Consider the following 18,700-nt stretch of genomic DNA (forward strand, 5'->3'; position numbering starts at 1 on the left):
GACTCAAGCCTCGGTGAGGCGATGCAATTTTAATCTGATGATCTGCAATCAAAGAGGCGTTGGAATTAGGAGTAATTTATGCTCAGAGCCAAAGAGAAAAACCATAGAACTGAAGTTATATATAAACTGAGGACGAGGCAATGTGCATCTAATGATCTGTCTTTGTAAAACACAGTGAGACTTCAACATATAAAGGGTTTCTAGTCAGCAGAGTGTCTGACATAAAAAGTAAAGTGCTATAAATAATCCCCAATGTTATAGTGTCAAAGGGACCCTTATTTTTGTAAATGTTCACACAAGCTTACTTTTAAGTCTATCAGTTTCTCTGAGTGAAAATGTGTCTGTCTTCACAAGAATTTCTACTCTACGAGACTGTTGTTAGCGCACTACCTCCATTCTTGATTATTTTGTAAGAAAAAAACAACAACTTATAATAATAATTTTACATAGAGAAAGTTTGGAATTGTAATTACAATGTAGCCACATTGTACGTACAATGTAGCTACATCATACTTACAGTGTCGCTACAATGTACTTACAATGTACTTAAAATTTAGCTACATCTTACTTACAATGTAGCTACATCGTACTCACAATCTAGCTACATTGTAAATACAATGTAGTTGTATTCTGCTTACAGTACAACGTAGCTGCTTTGTACTTACATTGTAGCTCCTTGTACATGTGTGAAAGTGTGTGTGAATGGGAAAAGGACTGATTATCTTGTGTGCTTTGTGATCCTTGGACTAAATAAGGTGCTATAGAGTACAAGTAAAGGCCATTTACCATATTTTTTTGTACCATTATCTTAACTAATATAGGCTATATGATTATCTAAGAAATGTTTTAATAATGTACTAAAACAGTTTTCATGTTTTATGTTAACAACTTATCAAGGATTGTTCTGTTTTATTTTATTTTACTTAAAAGGCAGAGAAAAATTTGCAGTTTTTCAATCCCTAGCTATATGATTTTCATAATGTGATAAGAGCATACCCAGTGGAGCTCATTAGCAGTCTCAGATTACAATTTTTGCCAATCATAAGGGCTAAAACAAACCAAAAAAAAAAAAAACTTGGTTTCTGGTTGGAAGTTCTTGGATTTAAGCATGAGAGTAAATATAAAGAATAAAAGAACTAGTTTTTATCTAGATTCTTTGTTTTTGATGAAGTTCTGGTAATATATAAAACTTAATCAAACACAACTAATGAATATGCAGAAGATTTTGTCATTGATCCATATGACTTAGGAGAATATCTAATTGATCATTCTGAAGCTGCTTCTCTTATTTCACAAGAGCAGCAATGAACATTTTCTTAGACAGAATTATTCATGTGGATGCAGCTATACAGTTGAGAGAGAGTCTGCTGAGGTTATGTAAGGCTGTACTGCTGTCAGACTATGTGAGAGCACCTCACAGTCCTCAGAGCTCAATGATGAGATGTTTTGGCAAACTAGGTTGTTTTTCTTTTTATCCCTCTGAACAGATTTAGTAAAACATTTCACCAATGTTTTCTGCTGAAGTTTACCCTTTTCTTCCTTTATTAAAGTTGCCTCATGAATTTACATTTTAAATGTTTTGTTATTTATATGATGCTGAAATAAAATAGCAGAGTTTATGTCTTTCTGTTTCAGCAACATTGAACGAAGTTATATCGGTCTAAGTTGAAGCAAATGACGACATTAAATTATGAATAGGAGATAATAAAACTTCTCCATAATAAGTTTGATATTTGATTAGAAAGCTATCTACCCTTACCTTTACACTGCAGGATTTGTGAGGACAGTTTGGTCATTCAACCCTTAACCTCTGCCAGTAAAAGCTATTTATTATGTGTGTGCTGTCCACTGCTTACTTTGCCATCCAAAGTATTATGTAAGTGCTGCTGAGTCACAGATCATTTTCCATCTAATGCCCTAATTCAGACTGTAATTAGCAGATCATTACTCAGTCATTGTTTTCTTTAATAGGGTTTTTCCTATTAACCTAATGATAAAAATGTATTTATTCCATCTCAAGAAACATATGCTTTAGATTATTTATTGTATGCCTTTTTTCTGAAAGAGAACCAATTAATCAACCATGTCAAAGGAGTATGATACAGCTGTACCGGTAAATCTACAAAGTGATTTGCTCAACATAAACTGACAGGCAATGCAGCAAAAGCAATAATCAGGGAAGTATCCAGCAAGCCCCAAGTACCTCTGGAGGAGGAGCTGCAGGGAAAAACTCCTACATATACATACTTCACTTAGACTCTCCCCATGTTAGTGGCACCAATTTAATGATGTCTCCCTGAAACCACTGCAGCCTTGGTACAGCGCCCCTTCTGGTGATTAGGGCTCTAGTGGTGTGAGAATTTGATTTCCTTTTTATTACTTCATTTGAGTATCCATTTGGTTTTATTTTCCACACAGAAGGCAAAGTTCTGGCCATCCCACAGCTGCAAAGCTATACAAAGCCTGGACATGAGGAGTTGTTTTATTTATGTGGGATGTTTAAGAGAAAAAGGCTCAGACTCCTTTACACTCAAAGATTATTTATCATCTGTTTGCTCAAACTGTCTGTGACTTGTTTTTTATCACTGCAAAAGCAATCTAGAAATAAGTGAGAATTTCTTTCAAAAGGAGTGTATTTACCTTTGAGTAGGTAAATAAGATGATTTGCCAGTGGAATTATTTTTTTCCTCTTAAAATAAGATAATTAGATAATAAGCACTTGAAATAGGACAACGCAATCGTTTTTTTTCTTATTTTAAATGTAAATTGCTCCATTGGCAAAGTGTCTCACTAAACTCCTCAATTTAAGAAAAATGCACTTATTTTAAGAAAGAATGGCTTTAGATTTCAGTTCTCTTGCAGTGTAGGTTTACCAAATTTTTTTTTATTTTTTTTAAGGCTTTTAGTTTCTAAGGGGTTTTGAACACAGAGAGAAAATGGACCACACATGCCGCAAAAGTCCCAAACTTTGAATCAATCTCCAGATTTCTCTGTCAGGATAGACTGAACTGTAAATGAAACATTTTTTGCTGCTGCATTTGAACTAACACAGAATACCTATTTAGTATTAAAGTGATACAAGACCAACCTCAAAGACCTGGACCTTATTACCAAGAATATATTCTAAACAATACTAGTGAAAAACATTTTAAAAGAAAGGTCTGCATTGAAAAGTAGCATTCTTATTGAAGCCAAAAAAGATTTTCAAATAATCATTAAGAAGAGCATAAATTTATTCAGAATTTATTTAATGATACATAAGTATTTATATATAAAGCAGATAAGATTATGCGTTTTTAAGGCTTATTCAAATTGTATAGGTGTCCATGTTTCCATGTGTCAAGAGTTCTGAACCTGGACTTAAGGAAGAAACTAGGTTTAAATAAAAAAACAACAACAAACTTTTAGGATGACAACAAAAAAAAAAAAAGAAAAGAAAAGAAAAATACAGCACTTCCTGTAATTTGCACAGCCAGAATATGGAATCCTACAGGTCCAGAGGAAAGAGCTTAAACCGTGCTGGAGCAAATCAGATAAAACATGATCAAAATGTTCTGTGTTAAGCCTTTGCAGAGGTATTGTAGAGTGCAGACAAAATACAAGTCTCATTCCCCTCCTCAGCCTTTCAGTGGGACAATTTTTTTACCAAGATAAAGAAAATCTCAGAAGAATGGGGTGTGACAAGGCGATTGATAGCTGGAGAGAAAATGGGAGGAGCTATCCTCGACTGCAGCGGAATGATGGGTGAACGGGGTAAATGGGGAGGGTGGGGAACAGTGATGAGGCTGGATGAGAGAGAGAGAGAGAGAGAGAGAGAGAGAGAGAGAGAGAGAGAAAGAGGGAGAGAAGGAGAAGCAGCAGCTTCTCACTGCAGAGCCTTTCATTGATAAAGTAGCAGCACTGCAACTGGACACATCATCCTCCCCTCATCACCCACCCACATATCCACACACACCTCCTGAGCTTTCACCCACAGTGCATCTCAAGCTGTTGCTCTGCTGATGACACACACACACACACACACACACATATCAGTGACATGCTGTCATTAAGCAACGTCCTGTTCACGGACTCTCTTCGTCTCTTCTCTCCGGTTTTCCTTTGGGAATGAAGACTTTAGATGAGTGAGGAAGGAAACTAAAAGGGACACCTGTAACTGACGGGGGGACTTACAGCTTCTGATTCGGGACTCTTAAAAATAAAAAAGGCTGCAGTGGGATCAGCGGCATCAGCAGAGACAACAGCATCAAGGTACAGATGGAGGCAGACGTGACGACACTTTATTAGTGATACATTAAGGAAAAAGATGCAAAAACTTTAGTCTAGACATGCTTTAAGTGTAATGAAACTTGTAAACAAGTCTGTTTCATCTTCTCCATAAATCTCCATCTTTCTGACCATTAATCTCATTCCATTTTTTTATCCTATCTCTTCACAGATTTGTTGCTGTAGTTATTCCACTCTAATTGCAGCATCCTGCATCCCTCCCTCACATTTTGGTTCAAATGCCTCCTCCACCTACTCTTGTCTCTCTCTCCTCCATCCTATTTCTTATTGCCACACAAAGTATTTTGTTCCTTGACGTGTCTCTCTTTAAACATTCTCCCCTTTGCTCCACCACAGTCCTTCCTGTCATCCTGGGATCTACGGAGGCAAGCGGGGTGCCGGTGTCGGCCATGAAGATGGTTAACGGAGGAGGAGGTGCTGGGGGAGGCGGAGGTGTGGGAGGAGGAGAGAAAACTGCTTTCTCCTTTAAGAAGTGTTCGGCATTTCAGTTTGTCAAGAGAAAGGTGAGCTTTTTTTGTCAGTTTGCCTTTTCATGCACCTTCACATGCAGTGTTTGTGTGTCAGCGTGTTTGTGTGTGAGTGCCAGAGATGATGTCATAGTGAGAGCAAAGCCACTCTAATCAGACTGAGGAACAGATTCCCTCCATGTCTGTGTGCATTATAGTATTTCTTCCCACATGTGTGTGTCTGTGTGAGTCTAAAACCAAAAGCTGTTGGATTAAGTGTGAAAATCCTTCAGTTCGTCCTGGTTTGGATCATTCAGAGCACGATGCTGCTGTGCTGTCACAAAGACAATTTTTTCAATTCATGTATTGCCTTTTGTTATCTACTTGTTTTTATTACTTCTTCAATGGATGAGCATTCACATTGCAGAAAAATACCTTGTGGTGAGTCAGCACACATAAAACTTCCTATGGAGCAGGTTTTAATGAATATTCAAGCTGCTCAATGAGGCTTCTGAGTAATTATTTAGCATAACTCGAAAGGTTAAGATTAGCAAATAATATGAACTGTCTAATATGGTGTCATTTACATTAATACAGAGACACTCTTATTATAAGCTTATGATATTCTGATTAGTTAGGAGCACAAACAAGCCAAAAGGTTTTCCTCTCAACGGCCATCAAAAGTCGTTATCTAAAAAATTATAATTGAACTTTATTGATCTCACATTAGAGAAATTTACCTCTGCATTTAACCCATCCCCTTTGGAAGCTAAGGGTCTTTTTCAGGGACCCAGAGTGGCAGTCTTTAGGCGTGGGGCTCAAACTCAGAACCCCAGGATTCCAACCTCTATGCCTTAACGACTGGGCCACCACTTCCCCATTAATGAGGCCCAAATTTTGTCAAAACTAATGAATAATTTTACAGTGAAAGGACAAATGAAAATGAGACATTGTTTACAAAGACTTTTTGGCATATTTATCCCCCTTTACTGGAATGCTGCTAAATAAAATCAGTAGTATGAAGTTTGATTATTCTATTCAATTTATGTTCGTTGAATTTAATCTCAGTATAGGAGCTGTTGTGTGGAGGTTATTTAGAGAACAATGATCAACATCAGCATGAAGACCAAATAACAAAATAGGCAGATCAGGAAAAGTTGAGGAATTTAAATGTAAAACAGTATTACATCATTTAAAAAAATGCAAACATCACATAGAGGCCTTTTTACATTTGTTATGTAAAATGGAAGCAATATTTGACAACTAAAACCTACCTAGATGTGGCCGTACATCAAAGATCCAGTCAAAAGCAGCTTCAGTCAACAAGTAAAATATACTAATAGTGTAGTTTAGCCTTTATATGATCATGATAATAAAAAACAATAAGAAGATGTGTTTTAAATATGCAACAAGTAACTTAATAACATGCAGGAATGAAATTTCAGTATAGAGGGGACACTGCTTCTTGCCTGTAATCACTGCAGGTTATTAAAACCAAATATAACTGGAGCAGGAAGTTTGCTTTCCAACAAGACACCCCGCCAATCCCATTGCAGAACAGCAATGGGGAAGTCTGGATTACAGAATAATGTAAATCTAACTCCGTGACAAGGCTTTGGAGATTTGTTCAGAGATGCTTATTATCTAGTCTGACTGAGTGGGAGCTATTCTGGGCAAACATATTCAGTCTCTACATGTACAAAGCTGGCAGCGATATATGCTAAAAAAAAAAAAAGTTATCTGTAATTATAGAGGGTTGTATGGAGACATTAACCTAAGGTGCTAAACACAAATGTAAAAAAACAGATTCTTATTTGTAAATAGAATGTAACCTGTTTATCCTTATTTATTAAAAAGTGCATGATTTTTGTTGGATTATTTAAATAGAATTGATCAAATATGCAGAAAAATATGAGAAATTTCAAGTATTAAGAGCACTTTTTAAACCAGAGAGCACAAAATGTTCTCAACTCTGCTTATGTAAAAGGCTAACTACGTCTTAAGGAAAAACAGATGTGGTGGCTAGGTAAAAAAAAATTGATGCTCAGGATGAACATTAAAAAAAAGAAAACACAAAGCAAATTTTTACATAACAGAAACATCTCACCATTACGGTTGGAACATTCTCCTCCTTGTTTACCTAATGTTTTTGCTTTAAAATATTCCCAGTGGCAATAGTCTGCAATAATTCTGCAAATTAAAAAGAAAACCCAACCGGCCATCCTATGGATCCTCCGGCCGGTGAATCAACATAATACGTTTCTTAGTTGAAGTTTTAAGGAAAGGGATGAAATGCACCGTACAACTCTTCAGCAAAACCAAGGATACAAAAAGACAAATAAACCTCCTCATTACTTGTGTCAGCTGCTTTCACTAACTGTAATTATAGCCAAGCAGTATTTTATCGTGACTCTATATGTAGGTGTGGATTATGTAATTCTTAAACCTTGTTAGTTTTTTTTTTTAAACCGAGTCATCAAGTAGGATGAGCTCCCTTTGTTGTTAAGGAGGGTTATTTGGGGATTACAATATTAGAAAAGAAAGCCAGATTTTCATCTTTTTTTTAGTTTGCAGCACTAGTGCCGTTTTTTTCAAACAGTTGGCTGACAGGAAAGAGGGTATGAGACATGCTGCAAAGGACCAAAGGTTGGATTCAAACTTGGGTCGGCCGCATCGAGGACTAAGGCCTCCGTACATGGGTGGTGCGAGCTAACCACTGCGCCACCTGCATTCCCCCAAAACAAAGCAAGTTTAATAGAAAACAAACATCTTCTTTTACATTTAAGGGGTTTAAATTCTGGTTGAAGGATTTATAGATCAATGTGTAGTAAAAAAAAATTGATGCTGGCTGTCTAAAAAGTGAGGCAGCACATTAGTTGGCCAGAGGCTTGTTTAACTGATGAGATGAAGTGTGCTGCATGCTGTAATTATAAAAAAGCTTGACAAGCAGCACTGCTCTTGCTTTCCCTAATCTGAATAATTTACCGCTGAGATCAAACAGAGATTCCTGACCGCAAGCGATAAAAGGAAAGAAAAAACTAATATTTCTTGTAGAGAATGTGTGGACTGATGCAACCACTTAATAATAAATTCTATCCTCTTGGTAAACAGGATACATATGTTTGCCTTTAAACCAAACAAGATCACAAACAATTAAAAATCTGTCTTTATGTCATTCTGTCTTATCATCTATCTTCTCTTATTAGTCGATGTTTTTCCTGTCTTTTAATCTATTTAACGATCAGTATGGGCTGCATTCAATCCTGAGCGAGGATTAAAAAAGCCCGGAAGCCTTCCAATCAAACACGAGCTCACAACCCAAAATCAGACAATGCTTGCTGCTTTTCAGGGTTTGCCCTTCTCTGTTTCGCTTTCTAGTATGAGCTAAATAAGCCTAATAAGGTAAAGATGTGAGCCAGAGTGCAAAAAATATTCAATATATTTCTTAAGAGACACAATGGTGCAAAAATTTAAATCATAAGTGAGTAAAAACATGTGTTTTTATTGCTCTATTTGTGCCTGAAAACTTTTATGGGATTGCAGGATTAAGGGCAAGGACATGTGGACATGTGATGCTTCCATATTTTGCAGATTTTATTATGATGAGTAAAATAATCCAGAGAAAAATAATGGCTTTTATTTTGGTGTGGCTATTATTCGTTTATGACAAAGGTATTACATCTATTTTTTCCCCACTTGACAACTGCAAGTAAGTTTTTTTTATGTGTAATAATATCTAATCAGGTCAATGATAGTATGTTAGTAGTTACGAATTGAAGCTGTAAAAGATTGCAAAATTGAGGAAGCTCAACCCTAAATGACAAGTGATATATAACATTAGGATAAACTTAAGGGTGTGAGTGAAGGGTGAAAAATCACATTATTGATTGACCTCATCCAGAAAAGAGAACACGTTAGGACTGGCATCAGGTTGATTTTTAAGAATTGTTTGAGACACCTATTCATTTTCATAGAACTATAAAAGTTTTGGTTAGGATAAGAGGTCATCAGCTGCACTAGAACACTTAACAATTGAACACATTTATAGGCCAAAGTACCTCTTCATAGTTGCCTAGCATTAGATTTTCCTTCCCCATTTATTTGTAAAATGGCAACCTTTATGCTCAGGAGCTGTACTTTAGACATCCATACTGGAGCTTTTCGTTAGGAAGAGAAATGCAGCACAAAAAAAAAAAAAAAAAAGAGTATTGTAGAAGGTTGGAGCCGAATTCAATGTCAGGGTTATGTTGGATGCTATTAACAGATATGACAGCTTATGAGCATAATATAATCTTAAAAATATAAATCTTAAAATATGTTCAAAATCCAGCTTTGAGTGATTTCATAAAAAGTTTCAAGAAAGCAAATGTTGATAAAAACCCATTAGAAGTTTGTATTGCAGTCTACTTAAAGTCATGTTAGGGTCACAGCAAACATGTGGAAGAAAACACGTGGTTTCGTCAGGTGAGATCAGAAGTGGAAATTTCAGCCTTGAGGAAAAACACTGTTTATTTACACCACCCTATCATAAAACATTATACACTGGAGATGATTTCCTTCAGTGGGGACCAGTCTTTTGCATAGACTCGTTGACTTGAAGGCAATCCCTCACATTAAGCATGCTTGAAACGACAGTGGAGAAGAAAAACGCCCTTTTAACAGGAAGAAACCTCCAGCAGAACCAGACTCAGATTGAGCAGCCATCTGCCGAGGCAGATTCAAGGTGAAAATAAAATGTCTCAAGAGCCAACAAAACAGTTATTCCTATAATCCAAAAGTTTGTTCATTATCAATAGAAATAACAAGACCAAATCAAGTCTGATTAACACCTTAAACATGATACTCTTGGGACTTGCTGCTGCAAAAGGTTGTTGTACAAATGCCCGCCACACTATTAAGATTTATTTATCTTCTAGGAGTCACTGTATGTCTTCTCTGTTGTCTATTTTTGCTTTTTTTATTTTCTCTTTTCATGCACTGTTTCTTGCCTCTCTCTCTCTCTATACCCTTAGTTCTTATCCCCTCTTCTTTTCTCGCCTCCCTTTCCATCTCCTTATCAATTATATACTCCCTAAATAATTTTCAATAAAGTTTAACATACAAGTATCAAGCGAAACCTTATGGCAACAGTCATAATGGTCTGCTTGTGAAAGCAAAGCTGTTGGGCTTTCATCTAGCTCTGGGACAGCTATTCCTAGAGCTATATTGCTAAAACACACGAAAAGTTATTTTTATGTGTAAAATAGTTTAGAAAACCTTAATAATGTTCTTCCGATTTAGATTTTGTAATTTATTTTATTAATGAATTGCAAAGTTAAGCAGAACACTTTCTTGAATTTATCAATGAAACAAAGTCCTGGTCTCATATTTATATCTTTCTGCAGATTCTTGCATTCTTTTTTTTTATTATTATTATTATTTTAGCCACCTGGGCTGTTTTTGGCCTGCTGCCTCAGTTGTTTTTACTTTCACCTGCTGAGATGTTTTTTTCAGGTTTGTTCTTCCTCTAGACCCAACATGCCTTGACATGCTGTCTGGCTACCCTTGACTTTAGGCATTCAATCTCTACACGTGCGTGTGTTTGAGTCTCAGCTGTCTGAACTTGCTCCATCACACAGGCCACAGCCCTGTGGTGTGTGTTTACTAACTAAGCAGGAATGGTTTTCTTAAAGCTTTTATAATAAAGCTTTCACATGTTTCTGTTTTTCTGTTTTTGCTTCACTTCCTCAATTTCTTTCCTCTAAAACTGCCTGAACATGCCCACACCTACACAGCTATTTTTTTGCATGTCGTGGCAGCAGCTGTGGTGAAAGATGTGAGTCACCTTAGGTGCAGTGTGCATTGTTTCTCATGCACAAACCTGCAAATGTGCTTGGTATATTACACTAGTAAATATTATGAACCGAATGCTAAAAAGAACAGCTCTCAGGCTTTGTAGCTCATAAATATCTGTGTGTGTTCTTCTCATTCTGGCAGAACATAGTTGCACATCTTTCAAGTACAGTATGTTTGTGTAATCCTCTTGTGCAAACATGTAATTAGCAATAGAATAACAAACTCATATGACCTTGATCAAACAGTTGCATGACAAGGCTGACAGTGTATGTAGTTTTTGGGAGAAGCAAAGACAAGCAAAACTTAAATCAAGAAAATTAAACTTGATATTATTGTTTTGTGTGCAGGTAAGGCGATGGATGAGGAATCCCAAGGTGAACGTGGAAAAAACCCAGGGGAAAAACCTTCTCTATCAATGCCCAAGGTGTCCACTGGCTGAGGACCTGTGGTACACGCACTACCCTTCACCGTATGGCTGCTGTCACTATGCAGGCTTGCAAGGATGCCATTATTACCACCAGGAGCCGTGCTCGCCGTGCACCAAAACAGGGCAACCCAGCGGGCGTGAGAAAGCCAAAAGCTGCAAGGTGAGAGATAAACAAAGGGTGTTGCTTGTGTCCTCATTATGTTGTTTGTGTTACAACCTTTTGGTGATGTAACTCCAATATATTAACATCAGTTTATAGTTTACAGTGACTTTTAAAACCTCTGTGCTAAAGTTAAAAGGTTGCACTTCCATGATTCGCAGGGCAACACAAAGACATACAGTAATGTGGACACACACTAACACATAAGGGTTCCCAATAAACTTAACACTATGAGAGAAAGCTGGAGTACCCAGAGAGAACCCACTGGGGAGAACAAGGAGACTCCATGCAGAAAGACCCTCGGCCAGGATTTAAGTCCAGAACCTTCTTGCTGCAACATAATAATCCTACAGACTGACCCAGATCTTGTCTTATAAACACAAGACAATGGTATGTGTACAGCTGACTAAATGCTACATAAATAATCAAGAATGTATAGCCAGTTATTCACCTATTGCTCTGATTTTTCAAATGGTGATTTTATGTTTATGCTCATAAACGATAGAGTGTGACTGAATAAAAACAATATTGAAAGGAAGAATTGATAACCATGTTGATAAAAATATAAAAAAACTCATAAATCATTTTCACAAATATTTGAAAGCAGTTGTTGCTGAAAAGGGATAAAATATCCGGTTATTAGATCCTAGATAAGCAACTTTAAATTATTATTTTTTTAATAAATACAATAAAAAAAAAGCTTATTTAATTTACTTAGGTTACATGTGATTAATATCTGATACCGTTTATCTGCTTTTAGGTAAGCAGTGATTTAATCTACTTTTATAGTTGTTGGATATTATATTAGAAAATGTGATTTAAAAAAAGGGGTCACAAATGTTTATTTTGATAAAAGTGAATTGTTCCAGTTTGACATCAGAACCACAGTCAACTGAAAAAGGTCATGTTTAGTTCAAAACAAAAAACATAACATTACACTATATTACTCCATAATTCACAGCATTACAGATATGCCATGGGTATGAAATGGTTTGTTTATACGTCCATAGTGGAAACATATGGGTATGGAATTGTAAAGGGGCCTACAGGCTTCAAAATCACTCAATGTTCTTGCCTTAAGCAAACTACCCTCTTTCTTAGAGTGGAAAATGTTTGGTAAAACTTTATTGTTTGCTGAGTTTTTCCAGGGGAAAGAGTTTAATATCCGTAGTTCAGTCAGCATCTCTGTATCAAATTGCATTTCACTAGTAACAGAAATTCCTTTTAGATATAAAGCAATAAAGCCAGATTTACATGTTTAAGACTGTTGGGGAAAGTTCAAGGACACTCATATGGTCAAATGTTTAACATAATTAGGGACTTCAAGCAACATTTGTTGCCTTAGCCTCTAATGTTATTATCTCTAATCTTTTCAGGCTTTCAAGTATTAGACTTTTGTGGAATTCAATTTGCTTCAGATTTAGCATATTTTTTAGAAAGTATAAAGCAAACAGTCTGTTGTATCCATAAAAGATTTTCTTTTCTTTACTACAGCAATAGTGTAAGAACAGTTCTACAGGTATTAGAATAACAACCATGATGCAAATAATGACTTATATTAAAAGTTTTAAAAAGAAAAAAACAGGTCCCTATGCAGATTCTCCAGTTTGGATAATTAAATGAATATATTTATTAGTTATAGGTTCACATACTCACATATGCATGCAGCCTCCATCCTTTTAGCAAATAGATGCAAAGCAGGCTGTTTTATGAGCTAAAAATTGCACTTACTTTAGCATGCATGTTGTTAGACTGTGGGAGGAAACAGCAGGCTTAGAAGCAGCATGCAAACTCTTAAAGATCCCTGCCAAGGCTCCAGCTGATAATGGTATTGCTGTTTACCAGACACTCATGAAGATGAATTGACCTTTGATTATGCCTACAACTATGTTTGATATATTTAGTGACTTTAGAATATGCTGAACTTACCTTGAAATAATATTTCACCAGACATACGGGGTGTGTGAAGGGATAATAAGGACACCATGCTCTTTTTCATATTATGTGCGATGCAATAGGAGTGGCCGCCCCCTCTCGCCTCCTGTTTGCACATGCAATAATTTTTCCTCTATAATCTGCAGGTGGAAAAGTTTTCCACACCGTATTTAAAATCGTTTCTCTGACATGTGTTACTTAACCGATAAGCATTACTGGAAGCAGCCTGGAAAGAAGAGGGTAACAAAAGGATTTTAGGAATTGTTGTGAGGCTTTTTATCTGAAACCATGATTACAGTTATATATATCAAACTCAACTGTAAACAAACCACTGAGGTTTACAGCTGCCCACAGTTGGTGAGTGTTTCTATAATGGACATCAGGAGCCCTGCATTCATCCAGAAACGCTGAAATTGTCAACAGATGCCTTGCCATAACGCTTCTATCCGCAATGTCACCATAATGGGGCTGCAGCTAACCCTCTGCTTATCACTCACTGTACTCGTCAGTTAACCCCCCCTTTGTGTCTCTGTGTGTTTTTCCAGTTTACTGGGCATTTAGAGGGAATGAGTCATCCCTATCCCATCGAGGTTATAAACCACACTCTTTCAAAGTGACGACTATTTGTGCTCTATTGAACAACATCCATGCGTATAGGAAATTAGTTTTCCTTTCATCATGCTCCTTTTTCCCTTTTCTTATTGTTGCTTGTCTGACTTTAGCTGAAGGGATAGTAAAAGGTTGTTGAAAATGGCATTATATTGTAAATACTAACAGTTGTTGTTGTGTAACCTGCTGGTTTAGATCTGTTTTCTTTATTCCCAGACTGGTTGTTAGGTTGTTTGAGAGAGGCTGATAACAAAGAGGTACTCACCCATATTAAAATAGATTGAACATCAGAAAATGTTTGGTAAGCAGCAGCTACTCTCCGAAACTGGCTTTACATTTGAAATGCAGGAATATTTATTTACATATAATTTCCTCGCAAAATAGAGATGTTAGGCAATGCTCAGCCAATTCTCTTCTAGTGGGAAACACACTAATTATAACTCATGCAAAGTCATTCCAGTCAGAGAAACTGTCTGATATTCAACTAAAGAAAAAAAAAGTAGAGTTCAAGGGGAAGAAATTGTGTTGATTTTGAACAGTCATACTTACAGGTAGTTACTCTGACTGGTGATGCCTCACATCTTTTTAAACAGAAAAAGCATTTGGAATGCACCTCCAAACTCTGTTTTTTTTATAAGTTAGTTTGCTATTATGTGTAAAAAAAATGTTAAAGTACATTTTAAAGTGTTATTCAATCAGGTAAATCATTAACTTTGTCATAAAGTGCACCAATATCATAGTAGTAGAAATAAACGGAGATCAAAGCTGGTCTGCATTATTTCAGAGCAACTAGGGCACCATTTATTAAAGATTCAGCACAGATGCAAACTCATTCAATATTGGGAAAATATGTCTTGAGAGCTGTCTTCTGCAGAAGGTATGTTAACTTTTTAAAACCTTTTAAAAGCATCTCCTACCTAAAATCCTGATCTGTTTCCTAAGATTTAAGCTGTTTTATCTCTTATATAATAAAATAGGTTAACTCAGCCCAAATATTGGGTGTCAGGTTGGTGTCAGCTGCACAGGGAATGCAGTGTTGGCACTTTGTTCTAAAGTGCAACAAAGACATTGCATGAAGGTGTGAAGTTGGACCTGATTAATGATTGACAGCGTTACATTTATCTCTCACAGTAGCAGGCAGAGTAGAGCTCACCTTCTGATCTTACAGTACTCTTGATTTTCAAATACTTCTGGTCAAATATTGCTGTACACCAAAATCCATGAACACACTAGAACATCTCTCAATGCAAAAGTTTAAAAGTCTAAAAGTTGTACATATCAGACCCCTATTAATGACTTGGTTAAACATTTAAGGTGCTTAAAAAAATTGTTTTTTGCAACATGTACTGTAAGCCTCTGCTTTGCCCTGATTTAGGCCACACCCACCGCGGCTCAAATGTAAATGAACAACGTTCCATTATGTGGTTTATCAGCCTATCAATGTAGATAACAACTGTCAAAATGTCAGGGACTTTTAACAATGTCACCGGGGGTAATAAGTGCATGTTTTCTCCCCTCATTAACTCCCTGTGCTTACTGTAGCCTCTCTGTCTGTCATTTAAGGATTTGCATATTTTTTTATAAGTACCTAGCAACAAATGTTTTCATGTTGGGAACCGTTGCAAGAGGACCAGGGACCTGCATATGAACTCAGATTAAATTTCTTCGAAACCTTAAAAGAAGCGAAAAATAAATAAATGTTAACCAACCAGCATCTGAATTAACAGACTTTTAATAAGCTTTTCGATGATGGCAGAGTAAATCCTATTTTTTCTGAACCCAAGAAGAGGAAAAAGTAAATAAAATATAAATGAACAAGCATTTTATTAATATATTAGCTTTTAATTAAGTTTTCACTGTTTGGAGAGAACATCCTACCTCGCCTCCTTCTTTTCCACATTACAAAGCCATCAAAGCATCTTTTTGTATATCAATTACAAAGTGCAGCAACATTCTGAATGCAAAAAAGCTATGTCTTCAGCTTCCAATCCACAGAAACCTTTGATGACCGCAGGAAGAAAAGAGGTGTTTAGTAGAGGAGAGAATGGATTGTGAAAAATCTATCCAACCTGGTTGTAATGTTGGAGCTGATGGGAAATACCTAAAAAGGGGAAAAAGCAAAAAGATGAGGGGATGGCTTTAATAAAAACCAGAAGATGAGGTCATGCCATCTACCCTGATGCTGCTTGAGCATGAGGAGGAATCAAAACTCTGCAAATCCTCCTGCAAAAAACATCCTGTGATTTTCAGCATACACACCAACCAGATTAACCAAACACATAGAAATATGATGCGAATCATCATGAAGACTTGATCAAAATGAAAGCATGAACTCTCACTGGGATTTACTTGTCCTGACCTGTTATCACCCTCTGGAATTTTCGACATTTAAAAAAGTGCCTCCATGCTTCACAGCCCTCACTGCCCACTCATATTTAAGACTGAGAGAAAAGAAAAGTCATACTAAGATTTTGCTGCAGATTAGTTACACTTGAGACATCTAAACATGCAGGAGCACAATAGAGCAGATTAGAGTGACCAATTACCCTTAACCAATTAACACTCTTGTTTTTGGACTGTTTTGGATAAGAACGTCAGTGTTGTTAGCATTTACTGGTTATCTTTAAAATGCTAAGAAATTTTTCAAGTCTTATCTATCACTGTCTGTACTAAAAATACTGCCACAGAGTATAATAACTGGTGGAGTATACAGTACATTGGTGTTTTTGTAGTCAATGTTCGATTGATCACTTTGAAAGGAACATTTTAGTAAATCAGGACACCTGTAGAACTGCTTCTTTCTGATTTAGAAATAAAATTCTGCAATATAGATATCACATATTGTCAAACTTAAAGTACAAACTTTTATATCTAAAGTTGGTAATAAAAGCTTACACAGAGTCACAAGAAAAAAAATGGAAACTTACAGCAACTAAACTACACACTCTGAGACAGGCCACACTTAACTTATTATTCATAGATATCAATGTCTTGTAGTACTTCTGCTGAAAAGTGATCATAACATCACTATTTTCATTTAAACAAAAGTTTGTGCGGTGGGAGACCTCATGTAACTGAATTGAGAATTCGCACAACATGAATTAAAAACGTTCATCCTCAAGATACAGTTAGTTCATAAAACAATAACAAGCTTAAATGTTAATATTTCTCTAAATACAGTATTTTATTTGAAAGTTTACATACCCTTTCATTAAAGACAGAAGAAAACTGCTGCCTGTAAAATAAGTTGAAATCGACAACGGTTATAATAAATAAAATAATGAAAAACTTAAATCATTACATTGATTTTATATATATATGAATAAATTATCATTTTGTAAATTTCTTTTTATAGTAAGTTTTTTCATTTTTGTGTATAATGTGAATTTCTAATTTTTTTTAATGGGAGAGTATATCAACTTTTAAGCACAACTGTAGCAGAGAAGTTTCCATGTGCTTCTGTAGTGTCAGTTAATACAAACATGAATATCACGGTCAGTGTCCTTTCACTCTAAAAAGAAAGCTAAATATATGTTTTTTGTTTCATTTTTTGGACTTAAGATTCCCAATATTAATGAACAAGCTTTATACTGATCTCTAACAATGTATAACCTTACAGATTACTACTAATTGAAAGCAAGGAAATAAAACCGCCCCTACAGCCTTGTTGATGTACGAGCCATACTTTACAGCTCTTGATGAGATAAGAAAAACTGAAGAAGATGAAAAAAACAGGTCAACGCTAGGATAAAATAAAAATAAGAAAAATTGTAGGATTTATTTACCTGTTCTTGCTTTGATGGATTTGTATCCATTCTGAGCAAATTTCTTACTTCCACATTTTACTGCTATTTACTGTTGTTTTTTTTAATGCAAGCATTGGAGATAATGTTATTGCAAGCTGCATTAGATGTGACGATATGTGCACATAACGTCCAATGTTTTATATCTGACAGATTGAGGACACCTTGAGTGTACGTACTGTCCAACAATTTGCAGCAACATCATCTGCAGGGTGTTAATTACCTCGCACTTTCCCAAATACAACTTTAAGCCTTTCAACTAATTCCTATTTATATTGTAGAAAAGGCTGCATTTTCTTATATAAAGCTTGACTGAAACCTATTTTCAAGCAATACCTTGCACTATGTATTATGCAAGGTAATAACTATTATCTGTTATCTAAGAGAAACTTTTCAATCATTTCCTTATAGTCTGGTGTAAACATTAATGGAGTGATGCTGTTAATCAGTGAGTGTACTCAAAATATCCTGGACTTTTCTGGCCCCATTTATGTTTGCTGTCCAAAACTCAGTCATGCAGAAAACGGAAGGAAGGCAGGAAGTGAAGCAGAGAAAGATGATGGCTGGAGGACTCCGGAGAGAAATATGAGGCTTTGTTTCCAGGAGGAACAAAGATTTCTATCTGGCCCCATTATTACTTTTTTGGTTGGTTTTATGGCTGGTGGATAAAAGCTTGAATCTAAATAAGCAAATTGCTTGGAAAGCCTTGCTTCATTAGTCAATGAAGTGAGCTCATGTTGTTAATGTTCTGTAAGAGGCAGCTTGATCAATTTGTACCTTTGTCTTCACAGACAGGACTGTCAGCTCAGATGATCTGGCAGATGATCAGTGGGTCATGTCGATTTATGATAAGTATGTCAATGACTCAGTCGGCCACGTGTTTCATTCTCAGCTGAGATAAGATGTAGGAGCTGATCTATGCCAACTGCCTCTATTCTCCTTTGGTGATAAAACCATACAAGCCAAGTCTCTGTTGTTTTGAAATTTGAAACAAATCCTTCTTAACCATTAAATAATCCAAAACTAGAGTTAGAGAATTGACTCCAAAAAATTGATTAATTGCAATTTAGTAAAAAAAAAAAAAACTTGAAACTGTCCTAAAGACTCAGCCCTATAATATAACAAAGGAGTGGTTGATTTAAAATGATAATTAACAGATGACAAATAAGTCGTCATATAAAAAAACAACACATGAAAC

General features: G+C 36.0%; 1 protein-coding gene across 1 annotated transcript in view; it reads left to right on the plus strand.

Annotated features, from left to right (window-relative positions):
* The first annotated feature begins 4,672 nt into the window (after positions 1-4,672).
* The window catches only part of sgk1 (serum/glucocorticoid regulated kinase 1), a 40,419-nt gene continuing 26,391 nt past the window's right edge, over positions 4,673-18,700 (plus strand). Inside the window, exons 1-2 of the mRNA XM_015394511.1 lie at positions 4,673-4,790; positions 10,916-11,155. Coding sequence (XP_015249997.1) covers positions 4,677-4,790; positions 10,916-11,155 — 354 coding nt within the window. The 5' untranslated portion in view covers positions 4,673-4,676. The remainder of the gene's footprint in view (positions 4,791-10,915; positions 11,156-18,700) is intronic.

The sequence above is a fragment of the Cyprinodon variegatus genome, unplaced genomic scaffold (assembly GCF_000732505.1).
Source record: "Cyprinodon variegatus isolate N-32 unplaced genomic scaffold, C_variegatus-1.0 Scaffold690, whole genome shotgun sequence".
NCBI classification, from domain to species: Eukaryota; Metazoa; Chordata; class Actinopteri; order Cyprinodontiformes; family Cyprinodontidae; genus Cyprinodon; species Cyprinodon variegatus.